The sequence below is a fragment of the Oncorhynchus tshawytscha genome, linkage group LG26 (genome assembly GCF_018296145.1).
Source record: "Oncorhynchus tshawytscha isolate Ot180627B linkage group LG26, Otsh_v2.0, whole genome shotgun sequence".
Lineage (NCBI taxonomy): Eukaryota > Metazoa > Chordata > Actinopteri > Salmoniformes > Salmonidae > Oncorhynchus > Oncorhynchus tshawytscha.
This window is the reverse complement of record NC_056454.1, coordinates 14,265,375-14,287,927: the sequence shown is the minus strand read 5'-3', so window position 1 is coordinate 14,287,927 and position 22,553 is coordinate 14,265,375. Positions and strand designations below refer to the sequence as shown.

The following is a 22,553-nucleotide window of genomic DNA, read 5'->3' as shown; positions in this document are numbered from 1 at the left end:
GGCTGTTATTATGATGATCGCTCATAATGCAAACGCAAACATTTTTGATCAAATATATTATTTTTAAATGTCTTCCGTTATTGTTTACCTGCTGCTTGTGTAGAGTACATAAACTAAGGGACACAGGTGTTTACGTGTTATTTACATTAGGTACTTGCTCATGGATTATGGTAAAAGGTACAGTATATTGAAACAAGTACGGTAGTGGTCACGCTTCAAGAAATCGAGAAATCCGGGGGAAAGAGGGCGCACTTGTTTGAAATGGAAAAGCGCCGTGGTAGCTACTATATTGATAAAGAAGAACATCAAGTCGGGTGCACTTTTGAGCGCTACATCCCGAGGGGTTCGTTCTGCTTGTGACAGCTGGTTAAATGGCGTCCCTTGACAAGATGTATGTCAGAAGAAGTGCAGTATTATCATAAGGAGAGTTATACTTGGAATACGGAGGAGGAATGGAGAGGAAAAGAGGCAGAGGAGGTCAAAGAGAGGAAGAGGGTGAACTTGAGTCGGTGCACTTTTGAGCGCTACATCCCGAGGGGTTCGTTCTGCTTGTGACAGCCGGTTAAATGGCGTCCCTTGACAAGATGTATGTCAGAAGAAGTGCAGTATTATCATAAGGATAATTATACTTGGAATACGGAGGAGGAATGGAGAGGAAAATAGGCAGAGGAGGTCAAAGAGAGGAAGAGAGTGAACTTGAGTCGGTTAAAACGGCGGGGAAATTGAGATTGTTAAAGAAGAATGGTAGAAAGTGTAACGGAGTGAGTTGAAGACAGGAGGAGAAATGGAAGTGATCGAGGGCGAAGTATCGGAGGTGGTAGGTGTGGTGAAGTTCTCGGGGCCCGAGGCTTGCACTGAGGGTCAGGATAAAGATGAGTCTGTGACAGTAGGAGGGAAAACATTTTTTAAGTGGACCCCTTTGATCCATTTGAGGTTTCAGGGTGGGTGAAAACAGAGTTGGATGTTGAGGAATCGCTGAGGGTAACCAGAAGTGGTCTTGTGATAATTGTATGTGTTTCTGCTGGTCAGGGGGAGCGCGGTGTTAAACCTTTTGGTAGGCCGTCATTGTATTTAAGAATGTGTTCTTAACTGACTTGCCTAGTTAAATAAAGGTTAAATAACTAAACAAAATGGGGGCAAGATATGTGAATTGTTTTGCTCTCAAGAAAAGGGTGCCATTGAAATTAGTTATTACTGGGGTTGTTTGGTGCAAAGCAGACAGACAGGGTGGCGTGAGGGGAGAAACAGAAGATTCATTGTCTGTTCTTTAGAGTTTTTATGTTGAGTCTTTGCCGGACAGTGATGTTAGGATATATAAGTTATCCTGTATGAGCTTTTGTGCCGACTACATTACGTTGTTACAGGTGTCAAGCTTATGGGCATGTGGCAGCAGTGTTTAGGAGTGAGGTTCCTAGCTGTGAGAAGTGTGCAGAAGAGCACGAGACGAAGAAGTGAGTAGCATTGGGGAAAGTAGTGGTATGTGTTAATTGTAGGGGTATCCATGTGGCTGGGGATCAGAAATGTCCCATGCAAGAGAGGCAGGTTGAGGTTTCCAGGGTTAGAGTAGTGCAGAAGTTGTCATATGGTGAGGCAGCGAAGAAGGGTCAAGGGGGAGGGGATCCTGAGAGGAGTAACAGATCTGTACCAGTACAGAGGGATAGGCCAACAAGTGATTTATGTTTCAGTAAGATTGGATTTTTGGCATCTATAGTAATGGTTATCAACTGTACTGCAGGGAGGAAACGCAAGTCGCAGAAAATAGTTGTTGTGGCAGCTGCAGAGAGGTATTTTGGTATTCAAGACTTGACATCAGAAGAGTTACAGGGTGTGGTGGTGTCCCATCATTTCAGACTGTTGGCCTAAAGTAGGAATAAATATTTAAATAGTGGAGTAGGGTATTTATTATTTGAGTCTAGTGTTAGATGGTAGGGTATTTTGTGTTTTTTTTTTTTTTTTGAAAAATATATATTTTTGAAGATGTTTTTTTTAAATCAAAGTACAAGGGAGTTATACTCCAGTCTAGTAGGTGGCGGTAATGCAACATTTATTGGATGCCAACCGCCTTTAAACATCATCGAAGAATAATAAAAAGTACGGTAGCCTAACACAGCCAACAGACCCAAGTCAAAAATTGATGTTGCCATTTAGCTAGCTGGAGAAGTAAAATCGATAAATTATACTCGTTTGTTTGGTAGGTAGATTTCACTCTAATTCATACTTTGATATAACAAACAAAAAGAGACTTACACCGGTAAACGGCAAGATGTGTTGGGAACGGGATTGACTTGGGCACTGTCCTGTCCCCACGTGAGTAGCACACGCTTTTATAATCATTGGAATTGTCACTGCTAAGGCTTGAAAGTCAAGTCCCTGATTTTCCAATGCTGAGGTATAGTAACTTACTACTTTACCCGTTATGATAATAATTTGCCAAGTATATTATTTCGTAATATTATAATCATACTGTATAGGCATGCTTGTCAGATATAACTAGGAATATAAAAGGACGCCATCAGTGTCAGTCAGCTATGTTGTTGCCGACGTTGTTACTGGATGCATGAATGAATTGTTTCAGCGTGTACCTTAATTTCACATGATTCCTTTTGTGGACATATGTATTTATCTTCGCTATAAATTCATATCTTCTACGGATGTTTCACTTAAGGAATATGCAGGCAGCTTTCTGTGGACCTGATCTTGGCCCTGGTTAGTTTACCTTCTAAATAGGTGGACTTCCATTGTCACTTGAACTAGGCCGGGGTCTCCATGTCCATGTTTCGGCTCCGAGCTGTGACTGGGAGCCGCTACCTGCGCAGGTTTTTGCATGGGGGAGCAGCGAACCGGGATCATGTTCTGGAGCAGCTTGGCATCTGCTCTGGTGAAGACCAAGTGTTGGAAGTGGTCGGCAAGAACAAGGCCAAGCTGACTGTGAACCATGTTGGCTGTGCCATAGGCATGCTCTGGCATTTCCAGAAGGAGAAGCCACAGATGCTGAGAACGGTTGAGTTTATCAAAAGCCACCCAGAGTTCCTGACTCTCCGGGTGCTGGCTGAGAACAAAATTGAGCTCATGGATGATGTCATGTTGGTGGACATGCTCTACAATGTTCTCAGGTACAGATGTTGACTAAGTGGTGGATAAGCATATATACTTAGTCTTTAAATGTTTGTTTACATTTTCACATCAATGTTGTAATTTCTCATTTGAAGGCTCAATGTGGAACCATCTGATTCTCTTGCTCAGCAATTGGTCTCAGAGGCCTGGCTCAGATTATACAGGTAAATCAATAACGTGTTATTTAGCTATTGAATACTGCATACCTAAAGCAGAACCATTATCTTTTAACATGGTGATGTGAGCTGGTGTACAGATGTGGGTTGATTCACTGTTTTTCAGATTTCCAATGGCATCACTGTCCAAGTTTGCTGTCTGTCTAAGTGATCAACATCTGCAGCACAGTCCTCCAATGGGTCAAATCACTGACATTTTGAATCAGAAACTCTCCTCAATTGATGATGCCAGGTACAAAGAAACCAACATAATCAGTACTGGTAAGTCCTTGATACTACTTCATTTTTCAAATTTCTGGACATGTCTCTGCAGGATCCTGACAACCCTGATGGTCAGCGTGTCATCTTTGGTGTCCCCTCATCTGCGGGATAAACTCATCAATAAGGCAGATCATCTCCTTGACACCATGGATCCCTCACATTACAACAACCCCAGGAGGATGGTGCAGTTCCTGCGCAACATCAAGTATAGTTACCGTCCCCTGCTGGAGAAGTGCAACCATATTCTCCTGCGCAATGTTCCCCACCTAAATGCAGAGAACATAAGCATCATCATGGGGCTCTACCAGTCAATACAGTTCAACAACTGTGACTTCTGTCTGGCTGCAAAACAAAGGCTAATGGAACTTGTGGACTCGAGTGCAGACCCTTTCTCCTTCACCAAGCTGTTTGTTGCTCTTGGGCCTATGGCAGGGGAGGACACCAAAGAGAGGTAGGTTGAACATTTTAGTATGCCACGGCCATAATCTGTTTCAATAACCTGTATAGTTTTACAACTATGAATCAACTTTGAATCGTGACGCAAGTTCAATTCACAGACCGTTTTTTTTCAACTCTTTTACATTGCCTTCAGAAAGTATTCAAACCCCTTGACTTTTTCCACAATTTGTTGTTACAAAGTGGAATTTAATTGTTCTTTTTTTTGTCAACAATCTACACAAAATACTCTGTCAAAGTGGAAGAAATGTAATTTATTTTTATTAATGGCAAATTATTAATGGCCACCCCCTGAGTCAATACATGTCAGAATCACCTTTGGCAGCGACTACATCTGTGAGTCTTTCTGGGTTAATCTCTAAGAGCTTTGCAAACCTGGATTGTACAATATTTGCCTGTTTTTCTTTTAAAAATGATTCAAGCTCTGTCAAGTTGGTTGTTGATCATTGCTAGACAGCCATTTTTCAAGTATTACCATAGATTTCAAAGCCGATTGAAGTCAAGACTAACTAGGCCACTCAGGAACATTCAATGTCGTCTTGGTAAGTAACTCCAGTGTATATTTGGCTTTGTGTTTAATAATAACCTTATTGTCCTGCTGAAAGGTGGATTTGTCTCCCAGTGTCTGTTGGAAAGCAGAGTGAACCAGGTTTTCCTCTAGGAATTTGCCTCCACTTAGCTCTTTCTTTTCTTTATATCCTAGTCCTTGTCGATGACAAGCATACACATAACATGATGCAGACACCACCATGTTTGAAAATAAGAAGAGTGGTACTCAGTGTTGCTAGATTTGCCCCAAATATAATGCTTTGTATTCAGGACAAAACATTTCTTTGCCACATGTTTTGCAGTATTACTTTAGCTGTCATTTAGGTTAGTATTGTGGAGTAACTACAATGTTGTTGATTCATTGTCTGTTTTCTATCACAGCCATTTAACACCTTAAATAGTTTAAAATCACCATTGGCCTCACGGTGAAATTCCTGAGCGGTTTCCTTCCTCTCCGTCAACTGAGTTAAAAGGACACCTGTATCTTTGTAGTGACTGGGTGTATTGCTACACCATCCAAAGTGTAATAACTTCACCATGCTCAAAGGGATAGTCAATGACCTTCTTTGCATGACATTGGAAAACCTCCCGGGTCTTTGACGTTGTATCTGTGATTGAAATTCACTGCTCGACTTAGGGATTACACCGATAATTGTAAATGTGTGGTACAGAGGTGGGGTTGTCATTCAAAAATCATGTTAAACACCATGTATGGGACACAGTTAGTCCATGCAACTTATTATCTGACTTGTTAAGCTCATTTTTTTAATTCCTGAAGTTATTTAGTCTTGAAATAATACAGGGGTTGAATCTAGACATTTCAGGTTTACATTTTTTATTAACTTGAAAACATAATTCCACTTTGAGTTTATGGGGTATTGTGCGTAGATCAGAGACACATCTACATTTGATCCATTTTAAAATGCAGGCTGAAACAGAACAAAATGTGGAAAAAAGTTGAGGGGTGTGAATACTTTCTGAAAGCACTAACCACTTATCTTTCAGGTTGGAGAGTACAGCACTGCTACTGGCAGAAGATTTTAATGCCCATCAGGCCCTAGCTGTGGCAGAGACACTAGAGGAGATTCAGTGTAGAAACCTGAATCTGATCCAAAAGTAAGTTAATTCTCTGTTGCAGCCATGTTTGAAAGTTGCATGTAGACAGTAGAACTAAGGCAAGTTCCTTTTGTCAGTCAACTTCAGTACAACATACGATGTTGTATATACATACTACTAACTGTTCCATAGTGGTAGCGCGTGCTCACCCCCTGGATGTTGTGTGCTGAAGTTTGTACATGTTATCATACGTTTTCTGATCACAGACAATTTTTTATTCTTCAATTTGCTAGTGCAATGAGTAAGATGGCTAAGGAAACGACCGAGACGACAGTGGCTAAGCCGGGGTCGATCATGCCCCCAGTCATGCGGTTATAGCATTTCTCTGAAAGATACTCATGATCCATGTGTAGTTTGTCTCGGCTTGGAGCCCACTCAGGCGGCCCTCACTCGAACCAGTCTGTGTGCACATTTTTACGTACTGTGTACAAGCTCCCTGGAAAGACGTGTAGCATTCTTGAGGAAGCTTGGAATTACAGAAGGCTACTTTCCTTTCCCGGATGCCAGGAAGCGGAGCTGGGTTGGATGGTTGGTACAAAGGTCTGCCTGGGCGCGGGGTATGCAGCGGTTGCCCCTCTCTTCCCAGACTTGTTGATGAAGTGTCCGGTCCCAATGGTGAAGTTGCTGGGGTAGCTCACTTGTTTAGTATACGTAGCGTTACTTGGTTATTCTAAACGGAACGTGTTGAGGTCAAAGATTCTAGCTAGCCAAGCATAGGCTAAAAAGCCTCCTGGCTAACGTTGGCTTGCATGCTTAACTTTCCTTGACTGGAAGTTATTAGCTTTCCCCTGGCATTATGGCAACCCCATTGCTATTTTCAATTCCCGGAGTTCACAGGTGTTAAGTCTTGTCTTCTGTATGCGATGAAAAGTGTTCCTTCCATGTTCAGAGACACAGTTATCAAGAGTGGTGGAAATGGAATAACCAATCTCTCCCTGTCCACAAGGTGGCGTCCCGCCCCTTCATATGGCATATCACGATAGTCTCGTCTTTCCGACCAATGGCGCGCATATGCAGTGTCGCCCTTGATCATGCGAATGGTGACGTCAGGCTACAATATTTTTTATTTTACCTTTATTTAACTAGGCAAGTCAGTTAAGAACAAATTCTTATTTTCAATGACGGCCTAGGAACAGTGGGTTAACTGCCTTGTTCAGGGGCAGAACGACAGATTTTTACCTTCTCAGCTCGGGGATTCGATCTTGCTAGTCCAACGCTCTAACCACAAGGCTACGTGTGTGTATGTCTCCCCACGCTTCTGCAGCATCATCTCGTCGACTGTTCCCGAGGCCTCCATGCCCGGTTTGAAGAACAAAATATCCTCCCCTTCCAGACGCAAGCAATCTGAGTGGTTCCTATGTCGAAGATCCGGGACTGCTGGTACAGCCGGTATTCCTGGTTACGAAAAGGGATGGACATTACGTTCCATTCTAGACCTTCGTGCCCTCAGCAAGCACCTCAGTCTACTCAGAATGCTCATGAGCTGCCGGCTATTACAGCGATTGTCTGGTGGCGGAGTCTAGAGGGCAAACAATGTTACACAAATCCATGCTACTGGCCCGTATTCAGTCTCTAGGCTTCATAAGAAACCAGAAAAAAGGCTGTCTGACTCCATCTCAGCGCATTCTGTTTCTGGGTCTCGAGCTAGACTCACTTGTGTATCACACTTTTCTATCCCCACAGAGGGTGTCTGAGTTCGAGCTCTGCATAGACACATTTTGGCTGGGTCTCACAGTGCGTTTTCGCCAGTCCCTATGCCTACAGGGGATAATGGCTTCTGTGATAGAAGTCGTTCCCGTAGGGCTATTGTTGATAAGGCCCTTCCAGTGTTGAGTGCTAGCCACTCACCTGGACATGTCTCGCAGCCTAGGCCAGTCGCTTTGGTTGTCCCTGTCAGGCCTCCAGGCCATGGCCAAGTGGTGGGTTCCTCTGCTATTGTCAGGGGGCTCCCATGGGCTGAGTTATATCCTGCAAGGTGATCACGACAGATGCATTCCTCTGAGGGTGGGGTGCTCTGCACGAAGGCAGCTCGATTCGGGGGGTATGGACACTGGTGCAGAACACACTGCATGTCAATTACCCGGAGTATCTGGGGCACTGGCGCTTCTTCCTGTTTTCATCTGGCTGGTCAGAACTGACTATGTCAGTGGTGGCGTGCATAAACGGATGGAGAGACTCTCTCCCTCCTAACCTTGGATTGCTCCCTATTGCTGGGGAGCAGGGCGCACATACTTTGGGCAACACATGTCCCCGGTTGCTTCAACTCAGGTGTAGGTCTTTTATCCAGATGGGGCCCTGTCCCTCAGGAGTGGAGGCTCCTCCCAGGTATGAGACAATTTTGTCAGGGCCGACGTATTTTTATGCATCGTGAGGAAACGCACTGTCATCTATTTTTCTCGATAGGGGACCCGGGTGCCCCGTTGGGAACTGGTGCACCAGTGGCCTGGTACCCTCCTTTACTCAGTTCCACCACTGGTTCTGATTCACCCCACGTTGGAGTGGGTGAACCGGGAGGGCTTACCATTGATTCTTGTGGCTCCCCGTTTGCCCAGGCAGCCGTGGCGATCATTCGCCTTTTTAGACGAGGACTCGTGGAAACTTGTTGTTCCAGATGCACAGGCAGGTTTGGCAAGCGAGGCCCGAGATTTGGTTCCTATGAGCCTGGCCCCTAAGATGGACAATTATTGCTACCATTCAGTCTGCAAAGGTGGTTGAATGGCACGAAAATGGGCCACAGGATCTCGTCACGGGTATCTATGGTCATTCAAATTGCCATCGATAAAATGCAATTGTGTTCATTGTCGCCTGTAGCTTATGCCTGCCCATGCCATAACCCCACTGCCACCATGGGGCACTCGGTTCACAACGAAGACATCAGCAAACCGCTCACCCACACGATGCCATACACTTGGTCTGCGGTTGTGAGGCCGGTTGGACTTATTGCTAAATGCTCTAAAACGATGTTGGAGGCGACTTATGGTAGAGAAATGAACATGAAATCCTCTGGCGACAGCTCTGGTGGTTATTCCTGCAGTAAGCATGCCAATTGCACACTCAACTTGAGTGCACCTGTGTAATGATCATGCTGTTTAATCAGCCTCTTGCAATGCAAAGGACAAATGCTCACCTACAGGGCTGTAAACAAATTTGTGCCAAAAATGAGACATTTCTGGGATCTTCTATTTCAGCTAATTAAACATGGGACCAACACTTTACATGTTGCGTTTTATATTTTTGTTCAGTGTAGTATCCGTAGGGGTCGGCTTGTGGCATGATATACAGTGGGGCAAAAAAGTATTTGGTCAGCCACCAATTGTGCAAGTTCTCCCACTTAAAAAGATGAGAGGCCTGTAATTTTCATCATAGGTACACTTCAACTATGACTGTATTCCCCTATACTATGTTGTACCGAAGTTGACTGACTGAAAGGGAACATATAACTTTAACTAATGTTCGTTCCCTGAAGGAGGGAAACGTGGTGCATAACCTGTTTGCTCCCGCACCGCCCGTTGCTGGGCTCGGTGACGAGTGGTATTAAATTGAAGGATTGAATCCGAGCCTCACGCTTATCACCTGTGGAAGGCGGAGCTTTCAGCGAGGTGCAGATTACATTGGCCTTGTCAAGTGTGATTTATAGATCCTTCAACCGAATTTGCGAGAGTGCGACTCTCCATCATATGTTGTACCTCGTTTCCCCTCCTTCAGGGAACAGTAGTTATAGTCATAATGTAACATTGTCTCTTTACAGGATTGCATCAGTAGTCCACAAGAACCTGCATGTCTACAAGCCCATGGAGATAGCCAGGATCACACAAGCCCTGATCCTGCTGCATTACCAGAGTCCAGAGCTCTTCACTAAATTAAGGAACATTCTGGTTCAGTGAGTAATTATTCAAAAGCATTCTTTGCCCACCAAGCTCCTTTGTGTGTAGACGGGTCACTCTTATTGCATACTATACAGTATGAGTAAGCTAATACAACTTCTTCTCACAGGTTCTTGCTGAACAGTGTCTACCCATATGAAGTGACCATGCTGACTCGTGTTCTCTCCATGCTGCCTTCACCTCGACTCGACGAAGGCGTCGTTTCACGGGTGGAGGCAGTGCTGCCCCAGTGTAATCTGAATGACCTGAACACCTTTGCAATGGCCGTCGCTAAGTGGGTGCGAAATGACCCGTCCTACCGACACAGCACGCCCAGCAAGTATGTGCGTCTGCTACAGACATTGAACCGCTGCGGGCATGAGCGCCTGCGCAAGGCTGATCGCCTGGACTTGATGTTGGAGGAGCTCAAGTACATGTCAGGGGAATGGTTTGAGGAGATGCTGCTGGAGGAGACCATGGTTACACTCCAGAGGTTGGAGGACCAGATATCCTGGACCAATGTGCCTGAGATGGCCCTTTTCCTGACCAGGACTAATCACCTCTGTACTCCATTAATGGACCGCATCGCTAGCGTGGCCATGGAGAATATCAACAAGGTACTTTGAGACATGACACATGACCTTTTATTTCACATTAGGGAATACTGTTGTATTGCCTGTATATATGTAGAGACAGAATGTAAGTCCCGTACTATAACTATTTCCCCCCCCCCTCTGTCCTGAAGATCCACTACTCAGCGACTTATGCCACCTTGTTGCCCTTCGCCGTACTGAATTATGATCCACCAGGGGTGGACGAGCTGTTTGACATCTGCATTCAGCGCGTCATACCTCACATCAGTAAGTGATTGTGGATTATGCTACATCTTTTGTGTTTGGAACTCCTCAATAGGGCCAGCCAAATATATTTTGTTCTTCTTCCTCCAGGTTCCTTTGACCCCCATCTGCTTGTACTTCTCGCGTATGCCCTGGCTGTGGCTGACTGCTTCCCGGAGGACCTGGTTCGAGAAATCTTCAATGTGAATTTCCTTGCCAAGCTGGATTCCCAGTTAGAAAGTATGTTATCGGAATATATTAGAAATGTGTGAATGAATGCAAACTTGTATCCTGTTTCCCTTACTATCAACAAAAACAAAGCTAATCAAGGTTGAATTGTATACAAATGCAAAACAATATACATTCGGTGGCCAGTTTACTAGGTATACCAACCTAGTCATGGGTCGGAACCCCCCCCTTTGCCATTACACCACTGCCACCAGCCTGTATCGTTGACACCAGGCAGGATGGAGCCATGGACTCGTGCCGCTTACGCCAAATCCTGACACTGCCATCGGTATGATGAAACAGGGACCAGGATTCGTCGGACCAGGCAACGTTTTTCCACTCTTCAGTTGTCCAGTGTTGGTGATCACGTGCTCACTAGTGCAAGCTAACAGGCAGGCTACAAACAGGCAAATAACGGCGCAGTACAACGGTGTGCAGAACGGCATCTCGGAACGCACAACTCGTCAGTCATTGTCATGAATGGGCTATTGCAGCCACACTGGGTTCCTCCTATGAGATAAAGAAACAATTCTTGTTTTTATCTCATAGGAGGAACCCAGTGTGGCTGCAATAGCCCATTCATGACAATGACTGACGAGTTGTGCGTTCCCGAGATGCCGTTCTGCACACCGTTGTACTGCGCCGTTATTTGCCTGTTTGTAGCCTGCCTGTTAGCTTGCACGATTCTTGCCATTTCTCTTTCGACCTCTCATCGAGCTGTTTTCGCCAACAGAAATTGCTGATGACTGGATGTTTTTTGTTTGTCGCGTCATTCTCGGCAGACCCTAGGCACTGTCTGTTAACCACAACAAGGGTCCAGTTTTTAACAACGTTTACTCAGCCGTATTAGCACAATACAAGGTTGCCATTGCACTCAGGCCAGGTTCATCAACAACGAGACTCCTGCGCAGGCGCACTAATAACAGAGTGATAGGGATACTTAACACTGTCATATGTGAAAAGCCCAGGAGGTCAGCCGTTTCTGAGATAATGGAACCTGCGCGCCTGACTCCGGTGAGCATACCACGCTCAGTTTTGCCCATTCTAACATTCAATGCCTCGATGCCTGTCTGCCTGCTTTATATAGCAAGCCATGGCCACATGACTCACTGTTTGTAGGGGTGAACCATTTTCGTGAATGGGGTGGTGTACCGAATAAACTGGTGTGTAGTATAAAAGGTTGCATATTATGAGATGAGGCTGGTGGGATAAGCATAACTCTCTTTTGTGGTAGCCCTGCCTGACGCCCTCAACAAGCGGATCCGCCTGCGTCTCATGGAGCTAAATCGGGCTGTGTGTCTGGAGTGTCCAGAGTCCCAGGTTCCCTGGTTCCACGAGCGTTACTGCCTCCAGTTACAGAAGAAAAGTGAGCCAATACTGATATATTCATATTTGTGGATTGCCCCAGTTCCTACATCACAAATGTTGAGGGGTCTAATTTCACGCTTACTTTTGTCAGGGAATGGTTCCATCAGTCCTGTCCAACAACAAATCCACAAAATGCTTGGGGAAGTTCTTGGAGGGATTAATTGTGCCAGAGTGGCATTGCTCACTACTTATTTCTACACAGTAGGTAGGTAATACACAGGATTGGATTGTGGCATGTTTGACAGCAGTTGGCTCCTCCCTTACAAAAAAAGATGGCAGCCAGGGTGCAGTATAACTACAGTGTGCTGCAAATACTGCGTCCAGAATTTTTTATTTTTTTGCTGCGGTAATTTTGCAGTGTAACTGTAGTTATAGTGCAGTTCAACTACAGTTACACTGCATGTATTCTGCAGTCATTGCGTCCAAAATACCACAGTCGACTGCAGTTTCTGCACTTTTACTGCAGTTTCAAACTGGCAATCTTTTTTTTTGTAAGGGCTGAGTCCTGACCGTGTGTTATGTCAGTCGATTGGTATTACACTAAAAAGTTCATCAAATGTGTCTGTCACCTGTTCTAGTTGTGATCTATATTTCATCTTATCTCCCTAGACTTTGAATGTGTTCTGGACAGACACCACCAGGCGGTGGCCTACAGTGAGCAGAGCCAGCTGCAGATATCTGAAGATGGGAAGGTCCGCTGGGGTTCTGACTCTGTCGGGAAGGATCGGAGTGAGGTCCCTCCAGGGGCACAACGGTAGGAAACTTTATTGGTAGATTTCGGCAAAACGTTTTCAACCAAAAGTTCTGATGTACTGTTATCATGGGTAAACACATTGAAAATGATTTTTTTTTCCCTTTTTCCACATACTCAAGTGTTGCTGTGGACTTCTTGGATTCCAAATCATTCTGCAAAAACTCTCGTCACATGAAAGGGGAAGCCATGATGAGAAAGAGACATCTGGAGATTCTGGGATATCATGTTGTCCAGGTATGTGTGTGAAATATCATGTCTGTCCTTTTCAGTGGTATTACTGTGTATATAAAATTGTACGTCACTGATTAATGGTAATGCCATTTAAACAGATCCCTCATTTTGAATGGAACTCTATGGAGCTCTCCACACAGGATGCATGGAAGGAATACCTTCGGAAGAAGATATTTACCGGGCTTCCCTGAAGCACCTAGATGTTGAATGAAGGACACGTGTTATATTGCTTTTGCTACTGAACTGTGAGAGGAAAAAGTCTGCCTTTTAGAAATGTATATTTGCAGGCAGGTCATTGACTATTATTTTTAAGCATCAGATGTTTATCAAGTGCTCCTTATTGCCAACTCCAAATCCTAAAGTGGACATGGAGCTACCTCACATTTTTTTTCTTGGCAGGAGGTATCAGGCTTTTTATATGAACTGTATCATTTGTCAAATAATAATAATTGTTTGTAATAATAAATTTTAAAAATTAAAAGCTTTGTTTTGGTGGTTTTGATTCCGCGACTGAATCTGTTCCTCATAAATATAATACATTGAGCAGGAAGACATGTATGTACACAAACCTTTAAGGTACAAACTTTACTTTCTTGCCCTTGTTTGTACCCTGTTTTGTTCTGCTACCATGCTGTGTTGCTGCCATGCTATGTTGTCTTAGATCTCTCTTTATGTTGTGTTGTCTCTCTTGTTGTGATGTGTGTGTTGTCCTTTTTTTTTTGCTGCAACCCCCGTCCCTGCAGGAGGTCTTTATCCTTTTGGTAGCTGGTCATTGTAGATCATAATTTGTTCTAAACTGACTTGCCTTGTTAAATAAAGGTTCAATAAAATAAACTTTATAAAGACGGGCAACAAAATGCAATATTATGGTGGGTTACAATCCTGAAGGATCTGGATGAAAGTCACTTTTAAATAAATACTTTTCTCAGTTCTCCATGTTACATCTAGACAGTACATATTGTGTTCATAATTTTGGCATTTTGGTGGCATTGAGGCGCATAAACACACAGGAGGCCCCTGCGGCATAACGCATCTCTTTGAGCATTCCGGTCCATTCACTTTTATCCTCCTCGTACCTGCCACAGGAGAAAAGAGAAGTTAGATGTTATACCCAGTGTTGCTATGTTTGTGTTTTTTCTGCTAAACTGGGCTACTTTGGAATCGATGTCGTGGGTGAAAATGTATGGGTTATCGGTTTTGGGCTAATTTGGAAACGAGGTCGTGGGTGAAAATGTATGGGTGGTAGGTTTTGGGCTACTACCGTCATGGCATTTCTCTTAAATATACCGTACCAGTCAAAAGTTTGGACACACTTAGTCATTCAAGGGATTTTCTTTATTTTTACTATTTTCTACATTGTAGAATAATAGTGAAGACATCAAAACTATGAAGTAACACATATGGAATCATGTAGTAACCAAAAAAAGTGTTAAACAAATCAAAATATTTTATTTTTGAGATTCTTCAAAGCAGCCACCCATTGCCTTGATGACAGCTTGCCACAATTTTCCAGGGGAAAGTCATCTAAAAGTAACAATGTAATCAGATTACGTTACTGAGTTTGGGTATTCCAAAAGTGACATTACTGATTACAATTTTGGACAGGTAACTAATAACTAATGTATTACATTTATAAAGTAACCTACCCAACCCTGTGTAGAAAAATAAAGAAAACCCCTGGAATGCGTAGGTGTGTCCAAACTTTGGACTGGTACTGTGTGTGTGTGTGTGTTTACTGTGACCTGCTGCTGCTGATTATCAGGCAGTGAGCAGGCTGTTACTGAGTGAGTGAATGATGGGGGAGGGGGGTGCGAGTTGAGGGCACTGGCTGAGAGAGTGCTGCGGTAGAGACAGCTGAGTCACGAGTTTAAAGTAAACTGCATTCTAATGTCGACTTTCCTTATGGATAACCGTATCAAGCTAAGAGTTTTATCATGCTCAGTTCTAGGGTCTGGAGAGCTGCACGAGTGTAAAATTGAAATGGAAGTTATGGAACTCCCTTGTGTGCTTGGGTTATGGGAAAAAGTCCACAATGAAAATGACATTAAATATGGAGAATGATGGGCTGCATTTGTTAACCATCAAGTAGGCTATTAATTTATATGCCATTGCAGTCTACTGTAGCCTACCATTTCATACAATAAATATACATTGAAATGACGAAATCACTGGAGTCATTGCTAATCAATTTGTGCCACTTGTGTAGCCTACCTGGAGCTGGAAAACGGATTGAATAAATAGCATATAACTCAGTTTGTGGTTGTAGTCTTGTGTTATTATGCAAGTATTAATGGCCATGTTTAGTTAATTAAATTGGAAGTTATCAATTGTGGTCATGTTCACAGCTCTATAGCAAATGTATCATTCTCCACATTTAATGTCAGTTTCATTGTGGACTTTTCCCTGAAATCAGATGTTGGCCTATCAGGGGCTATAGGCTACCTGCATCTAGCTCAGCAAACCATGGCAAAATTGAATTGCAATTATAAAGCCAGATTTTAGTCAGTAGCCTATGCGTATTGAAATAAGTCAATCTCGCAAATAGGCCATTTATAAGGGTTTGTAGTCTTAACATCTGGCACATAACGGCACCATTGCCAGAAAATAGCCTAACATTTGTTTTTTTAAGGTTTGTCCAAGTATTTCTTGCACAGAGATTTCGAGATCCTCTGTTCAACTTTCCTCCCTAAAACTCTCCTGTCGGATTTATCTATAGTTATGCATTAGCTCAAACAGGATTTATTGGCAATTATAAACGGGGTGGTTTGAGCCCTTAATGCTGATTGGTTGAAAGCTGTGTACCACATTAATTACAAAAACATACTTTACAGTTGTAATTACATTGGTAACCAGTTTATACAGTGCCTTGCAAAATTATTCATCCCCCTTGGCTTTTTCCTATTTTGTTGCATTACAACTTGTAATTTAAATAGATTTTTATTTGGATTTCATGTAATGGACATACAGTCGTGGCCAAAAGTTTTGAGAATGACAAATATTAATTTTCACAAAGTCTGCTGCCTCAGTATCTTTAGATATTTTTGTCAGATGTTACTATGGAATACTGAAGTATAATTACAAGCATTTCATAAGTGTCAAAGGCTTTTATTGACAATTACATGAAGTTGATGCAGAGTCAATATTTGCAGTGTTGACCCTTATTTTTCAAGACCTCTGCAATCCGCCCTGGCATGCTGTCAATTAACTTCTTGGCCACATCCTGACTGATGGCAGCCCATTCTTGCATAATCAATGCTTGGAGTTTGTCAGAATTTGTGGGTTTTTGTTTGTCCACCCGCCTCTTGAGGATTGATCACAAGTTCTCAATGGGATTAAAGTCTGGGGTGTTTCCTGGTCATGGTCCAACAAAATCAATGTTTTGTTCCCCGAGTCACTTAGTTATCACTTTTGCCTTGTCACCAAACTTGTCACAAAACTGTTCCTGGATGGTTGAGAGAAGTTCCTCTCTGAGGATGTGTTGGTACCATTCTTTATTCATGGTTGTGTTCTTAGGCAAAATTGTGAGTGAGCCCACACATGAATGAAGTGAAATGACAAAAATGACTTGTTTCTAAAAATTCTAAAAAATAAAAAATGGAAAAGTAGTGCATGCATATGTTTTCACCACCTTTGATATGAAGCCCCTAAATAAGATCTGGTGCAACCAATTACCTTCATAAGTCACATAGTTAGTTAGATTGCACACAGGTGGACACTATTTAAGTGTCACATGATCTGTCACATGATCTCAGTATATATACTCCTGTTCAAAAAGGCCCCAGAGTCTGCAACACCACTAAGCAAGGGGCACCATGAAGACCAAAGAGCATTCCAAACAAGTCAGGGACAGAGTTATGGAGAAGTACAGATCAGGGTTGGGTTCTAAAAAAATATCTGAAACTTTGAACATCCCAGGAAGCACCATTACATCCATTATTAAAAAATTGAAAGAATATGGCACAACAACAAACCTGAAAATAAAAGAGAGCCCCACACTCTAGGAGCTCAGATGCAAAAATGTAATTACCAACGTTTCAACAGCCAAGCTGTCTTCATCAGGGTATAGGTATTTATATCCTGATGAAGACAGCTTGGCTGTCGAAACGTTGATAATTACATTTTTGCATCTGAGCTCCTAGAGTGTGCGGCTCTCTTTTATTTTCAAGTTTTCTACTCCGCTAGCCAGCACCTCGTCTTAATAGGTGTGCGTTTATTTTTCTTCTACAACAACAAACCTGCCAAGAGAAGGCCGCCCACCAAAACTCACTGACCATGCAAGGAGGGCATTAATCAGAGAGGCAACAAAGAGACCAAAAATGACCCTGAAGGAGCTGCAAAGCTCCATAGCGGAGATTGGAGTATCTGTCCACAGGACCACTTTAAGCCATATGCTCCACAGAGCTGGGCTTTGCGGAAGAGTGGCCAGAAAAAAAGCCATTGCATAAAGAAAAAAATAAGCAAACACGTTTGGTGTTCGCCAAAAAGCATGTGGGAGACTCCCCAAACATATGGAAGAAGGTACTCTTGTCAGATGAGACTAAAATTGACCTCGCATCACCCCGAGAACATCATCCCCACAGTGAAGCATGGTGGTGGCAGCATCATGCTGTGGGGATGTTTTTCATCGGCAGGGACTGGGAACCGCGTTAAATACAGGGAAATTCTTGAGGGAAACCTGGGGGGGGGGGGTGAATAGTTATGCACGCTCAAGTTTTCTATTTTTTTGTCGAACCTGTGAAAGCGAAAACAGGTTTTACATTTTTTTTTGCAAATGTATTACAATTAAAAAACAAATACCTTATTTACATAAGTATTCAGACCCTTTGCTATGAGACTCGAAATTGAGCTCAGGTGCATCCTGTTTCCATTGATCATCCTTGAGATGTTTCTACAACTTGGAGTCCACCTGTGGTAAATTCAATTGATTGGACATCATTTGGAAAGGCACACACAGTTAAAAGTGCATGTCAGAGGAAAAGTTGTCCAGAGAGCTCTGAAACAGGATTGTGTCGATGCACAGATCTGAGGAAGGTTTCCCAACTTTTTTGAAGCATTGAAGGTCCCCAAGAACACAATGGCCTCCATCATTCTTAAATGGAAGAAGTTTGGAACCACCAAGACTCTTCCTAGAGCTGGCCGCTCGGCCAAACTGATCCAATCGTGGGAGAAGGGCCTTAGTCAGGGAGATGACCAAGAACCATATGGTCACTCTGACAGAGCTCCAGAGTTCCTCTGTGGAGATGGGAGAACCTTCCAGAAGGACAACCATCTCTGCAGCACTCCACCAATCAGGCCTTATGGTAGAGTGGCCAGACAGAAGCCACTCCTCAGTAAAAGGCACATGTCAGCCCATCCCGTCTGGAGGAAACCTGGCACCATTCTTACGGTGAATCATGGTGGTGGAAGCATCATGCTGTGGCAATGTTTTTCAGCAACAGGAACTGGGAGACGAGTGGGGATTGAGGGAAAGATGAATGGGCAAAGTACAGAGAGATCCTTGATGAAAACCTGCTCCAGAGTGCTCAGGACCTCAGACTGGGTCGAAGGTTTACCTTCCAACAGGACAATGACCCTAAGCACACTGCCAAGACAACGCAGGAATGACTTCTGGACAAGTCTCAATGTGCTTGTGGCCCAGCCAGAGCCCGGCCTTGAACCCGATACAGGTTCGAGCCCAGTATGGGACAGTGGAGGAAGCTAAATTGTTAGCAGCACACTGACCCCTGCTACACCTATACCGGGATACTGTATTAGTAAAAGTATCAAATATTTAAGAAGTATTTTTTGCAAGCTTATATCTGTGGAGACCTGAAAATAGCTGTGCAGCGACGCTCCCCATCCAACCTGACAGAGCCTGAGAGGATTTGCAGAGAATGGGAGAAACTCCCCAAATACAGGTGTGGCAAGCTTGTAGCGTCATACCCAAGAAGAGTTGAGGCTGTAATCACTGCCAAAGGTGCTTCAACAAAGTACTGAGTAAAGGGTCTGAATACTTACTGTATGTAAATGTGATATTTCAGTTTTTATTTTTAATACATGTGCAAAAATGTCTAAAAACCTGTTTTTGTCATTATGGGGTATTGCGTGTAGATTGATCAGGGGAATTGTTTTGTTTTAATACATTTTAGAATAAGGCTGTAACGTAACAAAATTGTGAAACATTTAATGGGTCTGACTACTTTCTGAATGTACTGTATATGGGATTGGATGAAATTTGCGTACTAGTTAATCACTTACTGCCAGACGTCAATGATTTCCGTAGGGGCAACTTTGTCATCCTCCATCGCCACAATGGTAAAGCCTCCAATGGCATATAGCAATCCTCCACTACTGACCAGGTTCACGGAGCTCCTCTCCTGGGGGAAATCTGTGAAGGGCACCCACCTGGAAAGAGGATCATTGTTAACTGTATGGCTCTGTTGTTAGATTGTTGCTAATCATAGCCTACAGACTACAATATCAATGCACATACTTGTTGTTTCCAAAGTCATATGCTTCAGATGCAGCGGTGAGACCATCTTCATTGACCCCTCCAGTCACCACAATCTTCCCATTGTGAACGACTGCCCCAAACATGGATCTTGCCATTTTCATAGTAGACAGCTCCTTCCATTCTGACTTCTTGTGGTTGTACGCAAACATCTTATTGGTTGCTTTGCTTTCATAGAATAAAGGATGGGATATCACATTTAGGAACACAGGGATAAACCATCGTCTCAATGAGGATTATAAAACGACACAAACTCATTTGTTTTACATCAAGCATCTACTATTTTAAACCTTTTGTAACGAAGTTAAGAACGTGCCATAAGCTCACTTACACCAGTCAACTTGAAATGTCACGGATGGAGCTATACAATTGGTCGTTTTGGGTTGGCACAACCCGTTGGAACGTTGTGAAGGAGTGCGGTCACTTGTGTTGCGAAGCATAGGATCACTGGTTCTAGCCCAGTATGGGGCAGTCGGATAGGGGAGGAAGCTAAATTGTTAGCAGCACACTGACCCCTGCTACACCTATACCAGCATAATGTATTAGTAAAAGTATCAAATATTTAAGAAGTGTTTTTTGCAAGCTTACTTGTCATCTGTCTTCCCTCCGATACAGTACACCAACCCATTCTGGGAGACAACACTATGACCATGGATTTTCAGAGGCAGCTTTTTGGTCTCAGCCCACTTCATTGTCCTGGGCAGCAGATAGTAAGAACAAAACCTGTGTTTAAGGCTCCTTACTCATTTAGTGACAGGTATTAAGTGTGGGAATATATGAACTCAGCCAAGTGGATAATACTTACTCAACATCATAGCACATTACAGAGTCAGGAGACACGTTGGACTGTAGATCTTTAGCAGCTACAGCAAACAATTTATTGCCAAATTCTCCCATAATGAACAGACATCTGGGAGAGGGCATAGGGGGCAGAGCTATCCAATCAGCAGCAAGGGATATCCAGCTGAAAAAAGAACCTGATAGTAGAATATTCCAGTCATGAAGCCATCTATGGATGGTTTTCATTTTCTGATGGTCAGAGAACGTTCCTTGCTCATAGCATTACACATGGTGCTAGTTTAAACGTGTATCATTGGTATACAAATATTTAGCTTCTATATAGCAAATGTACAGTTTATAGATTGTGTGTAGGCCTGTCTCCCACTTGAATCTTCTCTTTGTGCTTGACTGGGTTCAAATGCCTTCCATTTTTCTGTATGTATTTATCTGTATATTTGATCATTTTATTGCTCTAGGGTTATAGTTATTGCTTTGATAACCTTATTTACTATTATGTATTGATTTATTTTTCACTCCTTATGTGGTGTGTACTGCACAGAACTGAAGAAATATCACTGAATTATCGCAGTGAATTATTGGAATGTTTGTTTATGTGTCAATTAACCCCATAAGGGATGGGTTGCCAATTGGCGATTTGACACGAAAATAAAATGTCATTCATAATGAATTCATTCATTTGGTAGTGAATGTCCTTAGGAAGTGAAAAAACATGGCTTCTTACCTGATGAAAGTAGCACTGTAATGGAGCTCCTTTATCCTCTTCGTCGACAAACAATCCTCCCAGGATAAAGAGATCATTCTTCTCTTACGTCAGGCTGACATGGTTGTGTGGTATCTGCTCAGTCAATGCAGCAAGGAAGCATTCGTTCTCAACGCCATCATAGGCCACTGCAGCAGTGTTGTTGATCATCAACACAAGATCCTTGGAATACATACCAACTCTCTTGATATCATTCAGGTAACCAGGTAACCTGTTATCCTCTTCTACTTCACCATTAGATGCATCCTTCCCGGAAAATGAATCTTTGATTACTTTGATTTTTTTGAGGAGCTCAGGGTCAGACTTGATGAAGTCATCCTTTTCCACTTTCTCATTGAAGTACTTCTCTGGGAGTAAACGGAAACGGACGCAGCCAAAGGCCTCATCCAGAGTCTTGACACGGTTCTCCTTGTCTTTTCGAATCCATTTCATCAGGGATTCAAACACCACCTCCTCCTTTTCTACACTGAGAGAGTCCGCTCCGATGACAGCAAAGAGTTCATGAGAGGCCAGCTCTAAGAAGTCATCCTCCTTGGCCAGTGTTTCAAAACGATCTGCAATGTAGTCTCGACTTGCCAATGCCAGTCTAGGACAGTTGAGCACCAGTGCCATTCTGAATATGGCCATACAGTTACCCGGTGACAGCTTCTTCTGTAGGAAATTTGCACACACAGTGAACACTGAGGGGATCTGGAAACGGTTTGCCACAGCAAAGATATCCTGCACATTGTCATCTGTGATGTCGATCTCTGCTGAATACATGTAATTCACAATCATCTCCATGATTGTGGGATCCAAATTCTCCAGAACGACCTCCTTTTCCATTTCCTTAGCGTCGCCTGAGAAGTAAAGCTCTCGGAAATAAGGACTACAGGCTGCCAAAATGAGTCTATGACAGGGCAAGCTTCTGTCTCCCACTTTCAGAATGCAGTCAATAAGCTTGTTCTCGTTCAGAAGCTCTTTTAGGCCATCCTGGAGCAGGGTGCTCTGAAACAGGCGCAGATCTTCCCTTACGGCTTTCGGATCCATGCTGTAAGAAACGTGACTTGACAAAGGATATGGATGCAACTCTCAACACTGTCCCAGCTGGACTAAGCAGTATTGAGCCCCAGATTGGAAGACCCTTCAATATAACTTTGGCCCTCTAAATATAGCCAACCACCCCTTTCAGGAAGCATTTATGTTGGCCAAATCGGAAAGCAGTCTGTTTCACACAGCTGTCACAGAGTGAAAGGAACAACTGTGCACTTTTGTCACTGTGATAGTTAGCTGTTAGTAATGTCATAGGACTAGACACAACATGTGTAACAGTGACCGGTGCAGTTTTACGTAGTGATGAAATCTTCAGATTCAGTCACGTTTTAGGAAAGAACATCCTAGATCATAAGGGTTCGCCCGTTTATCACTTATGACAAATCCTTGATGTATAATCAGTTATTGTATCATTAAAAGTATGTAAAACTGAAAATAAAGATGAAGTGGACTTTAAAGTCCTCTGACACTGTAATCACATCTTTGATAGAAATTAATATGATCCCTTTTAGTCCTGA

General features: G+C 43.2%; 2 protein-coding genes across 5 annotated transcripts; one reads left to right on the top strand and one right to left on the bottom strand.

Moving 5' to 3' along the window:
- Positions 1 to 1,981: 1,981 nt before the first annotated feature.
- On the top strand, positions 1,982 to 13,454 carry fastkd1 (FAST kinase domains 1). 4 transcript variants are annotated; one of them, XM_024388955.2, is made up of 15 exons: positions 1,982 to 2,307; positions 2,755 to 3,113; positions 3,210 to 3,278; positions 3,397 to 3,522; positions 3,604 to 4,002; positions 5,562 to 5,672; positions 9,421 to 9,552; positions 9,666 to 10,152; positions 10,281 to 10,395; positions 10,483 to 10,611; positions 11,834 to 11,965; positions 12,059 to 12,172; positions 12,577 to 12,721; positions 12,841 to 12,955; positions 13,051 to 13,454. In XM_024388955.2, the coding sequence occupies exons 2-15, from the start codon at positions 2,767 to 2,769 to the stop codon at positions 13,141 to 13,143; spliced, it is 2,514 nt and encodes an 837-aa protein (XP_024244723.1). In that variant the 5' UTR covers positions 1,982 to 2,307; positions 2,755 to 2,766; the 3' UTR covers positions 13,144 to 13,454. The 4 variants fall into 4 exon arrangements, with proteins under 4 accessions (XP_024244723.1, XP_024244722.1, XP_042162271.1 ...); XM_024388954.2 differs by having other exon boundaries at positions 2,666 to 3,113; XM_042306337.1 differs by having other exon boundaries at positions 2,652 to 3,113.
- Positions 13,455 to 13,772: 318 nt separating this feature from the next.
- On the bottom strand, positions 13,773 to 22,220 carry klhl41a (kelch-like family member 41a). The gene is given in 6 exon segments (XM_042306338.1): positions 13,773 to 14,028; positions 19,190 to 19,336; positions 19,425 to 19,610; positions 20,031 to 20,138; positions 20,248 to 20,400; positions 20,960 to 22,220. Coding segments are annotated over 6 exon segments (1,779 nt in total). The 5' UTR covers positions 22,033 to 22,220; the 3' UTR covers positions 13,773 to 13,916.
- Positions 22,221 to 22,553: the final 333 nt, after the last annotated feature.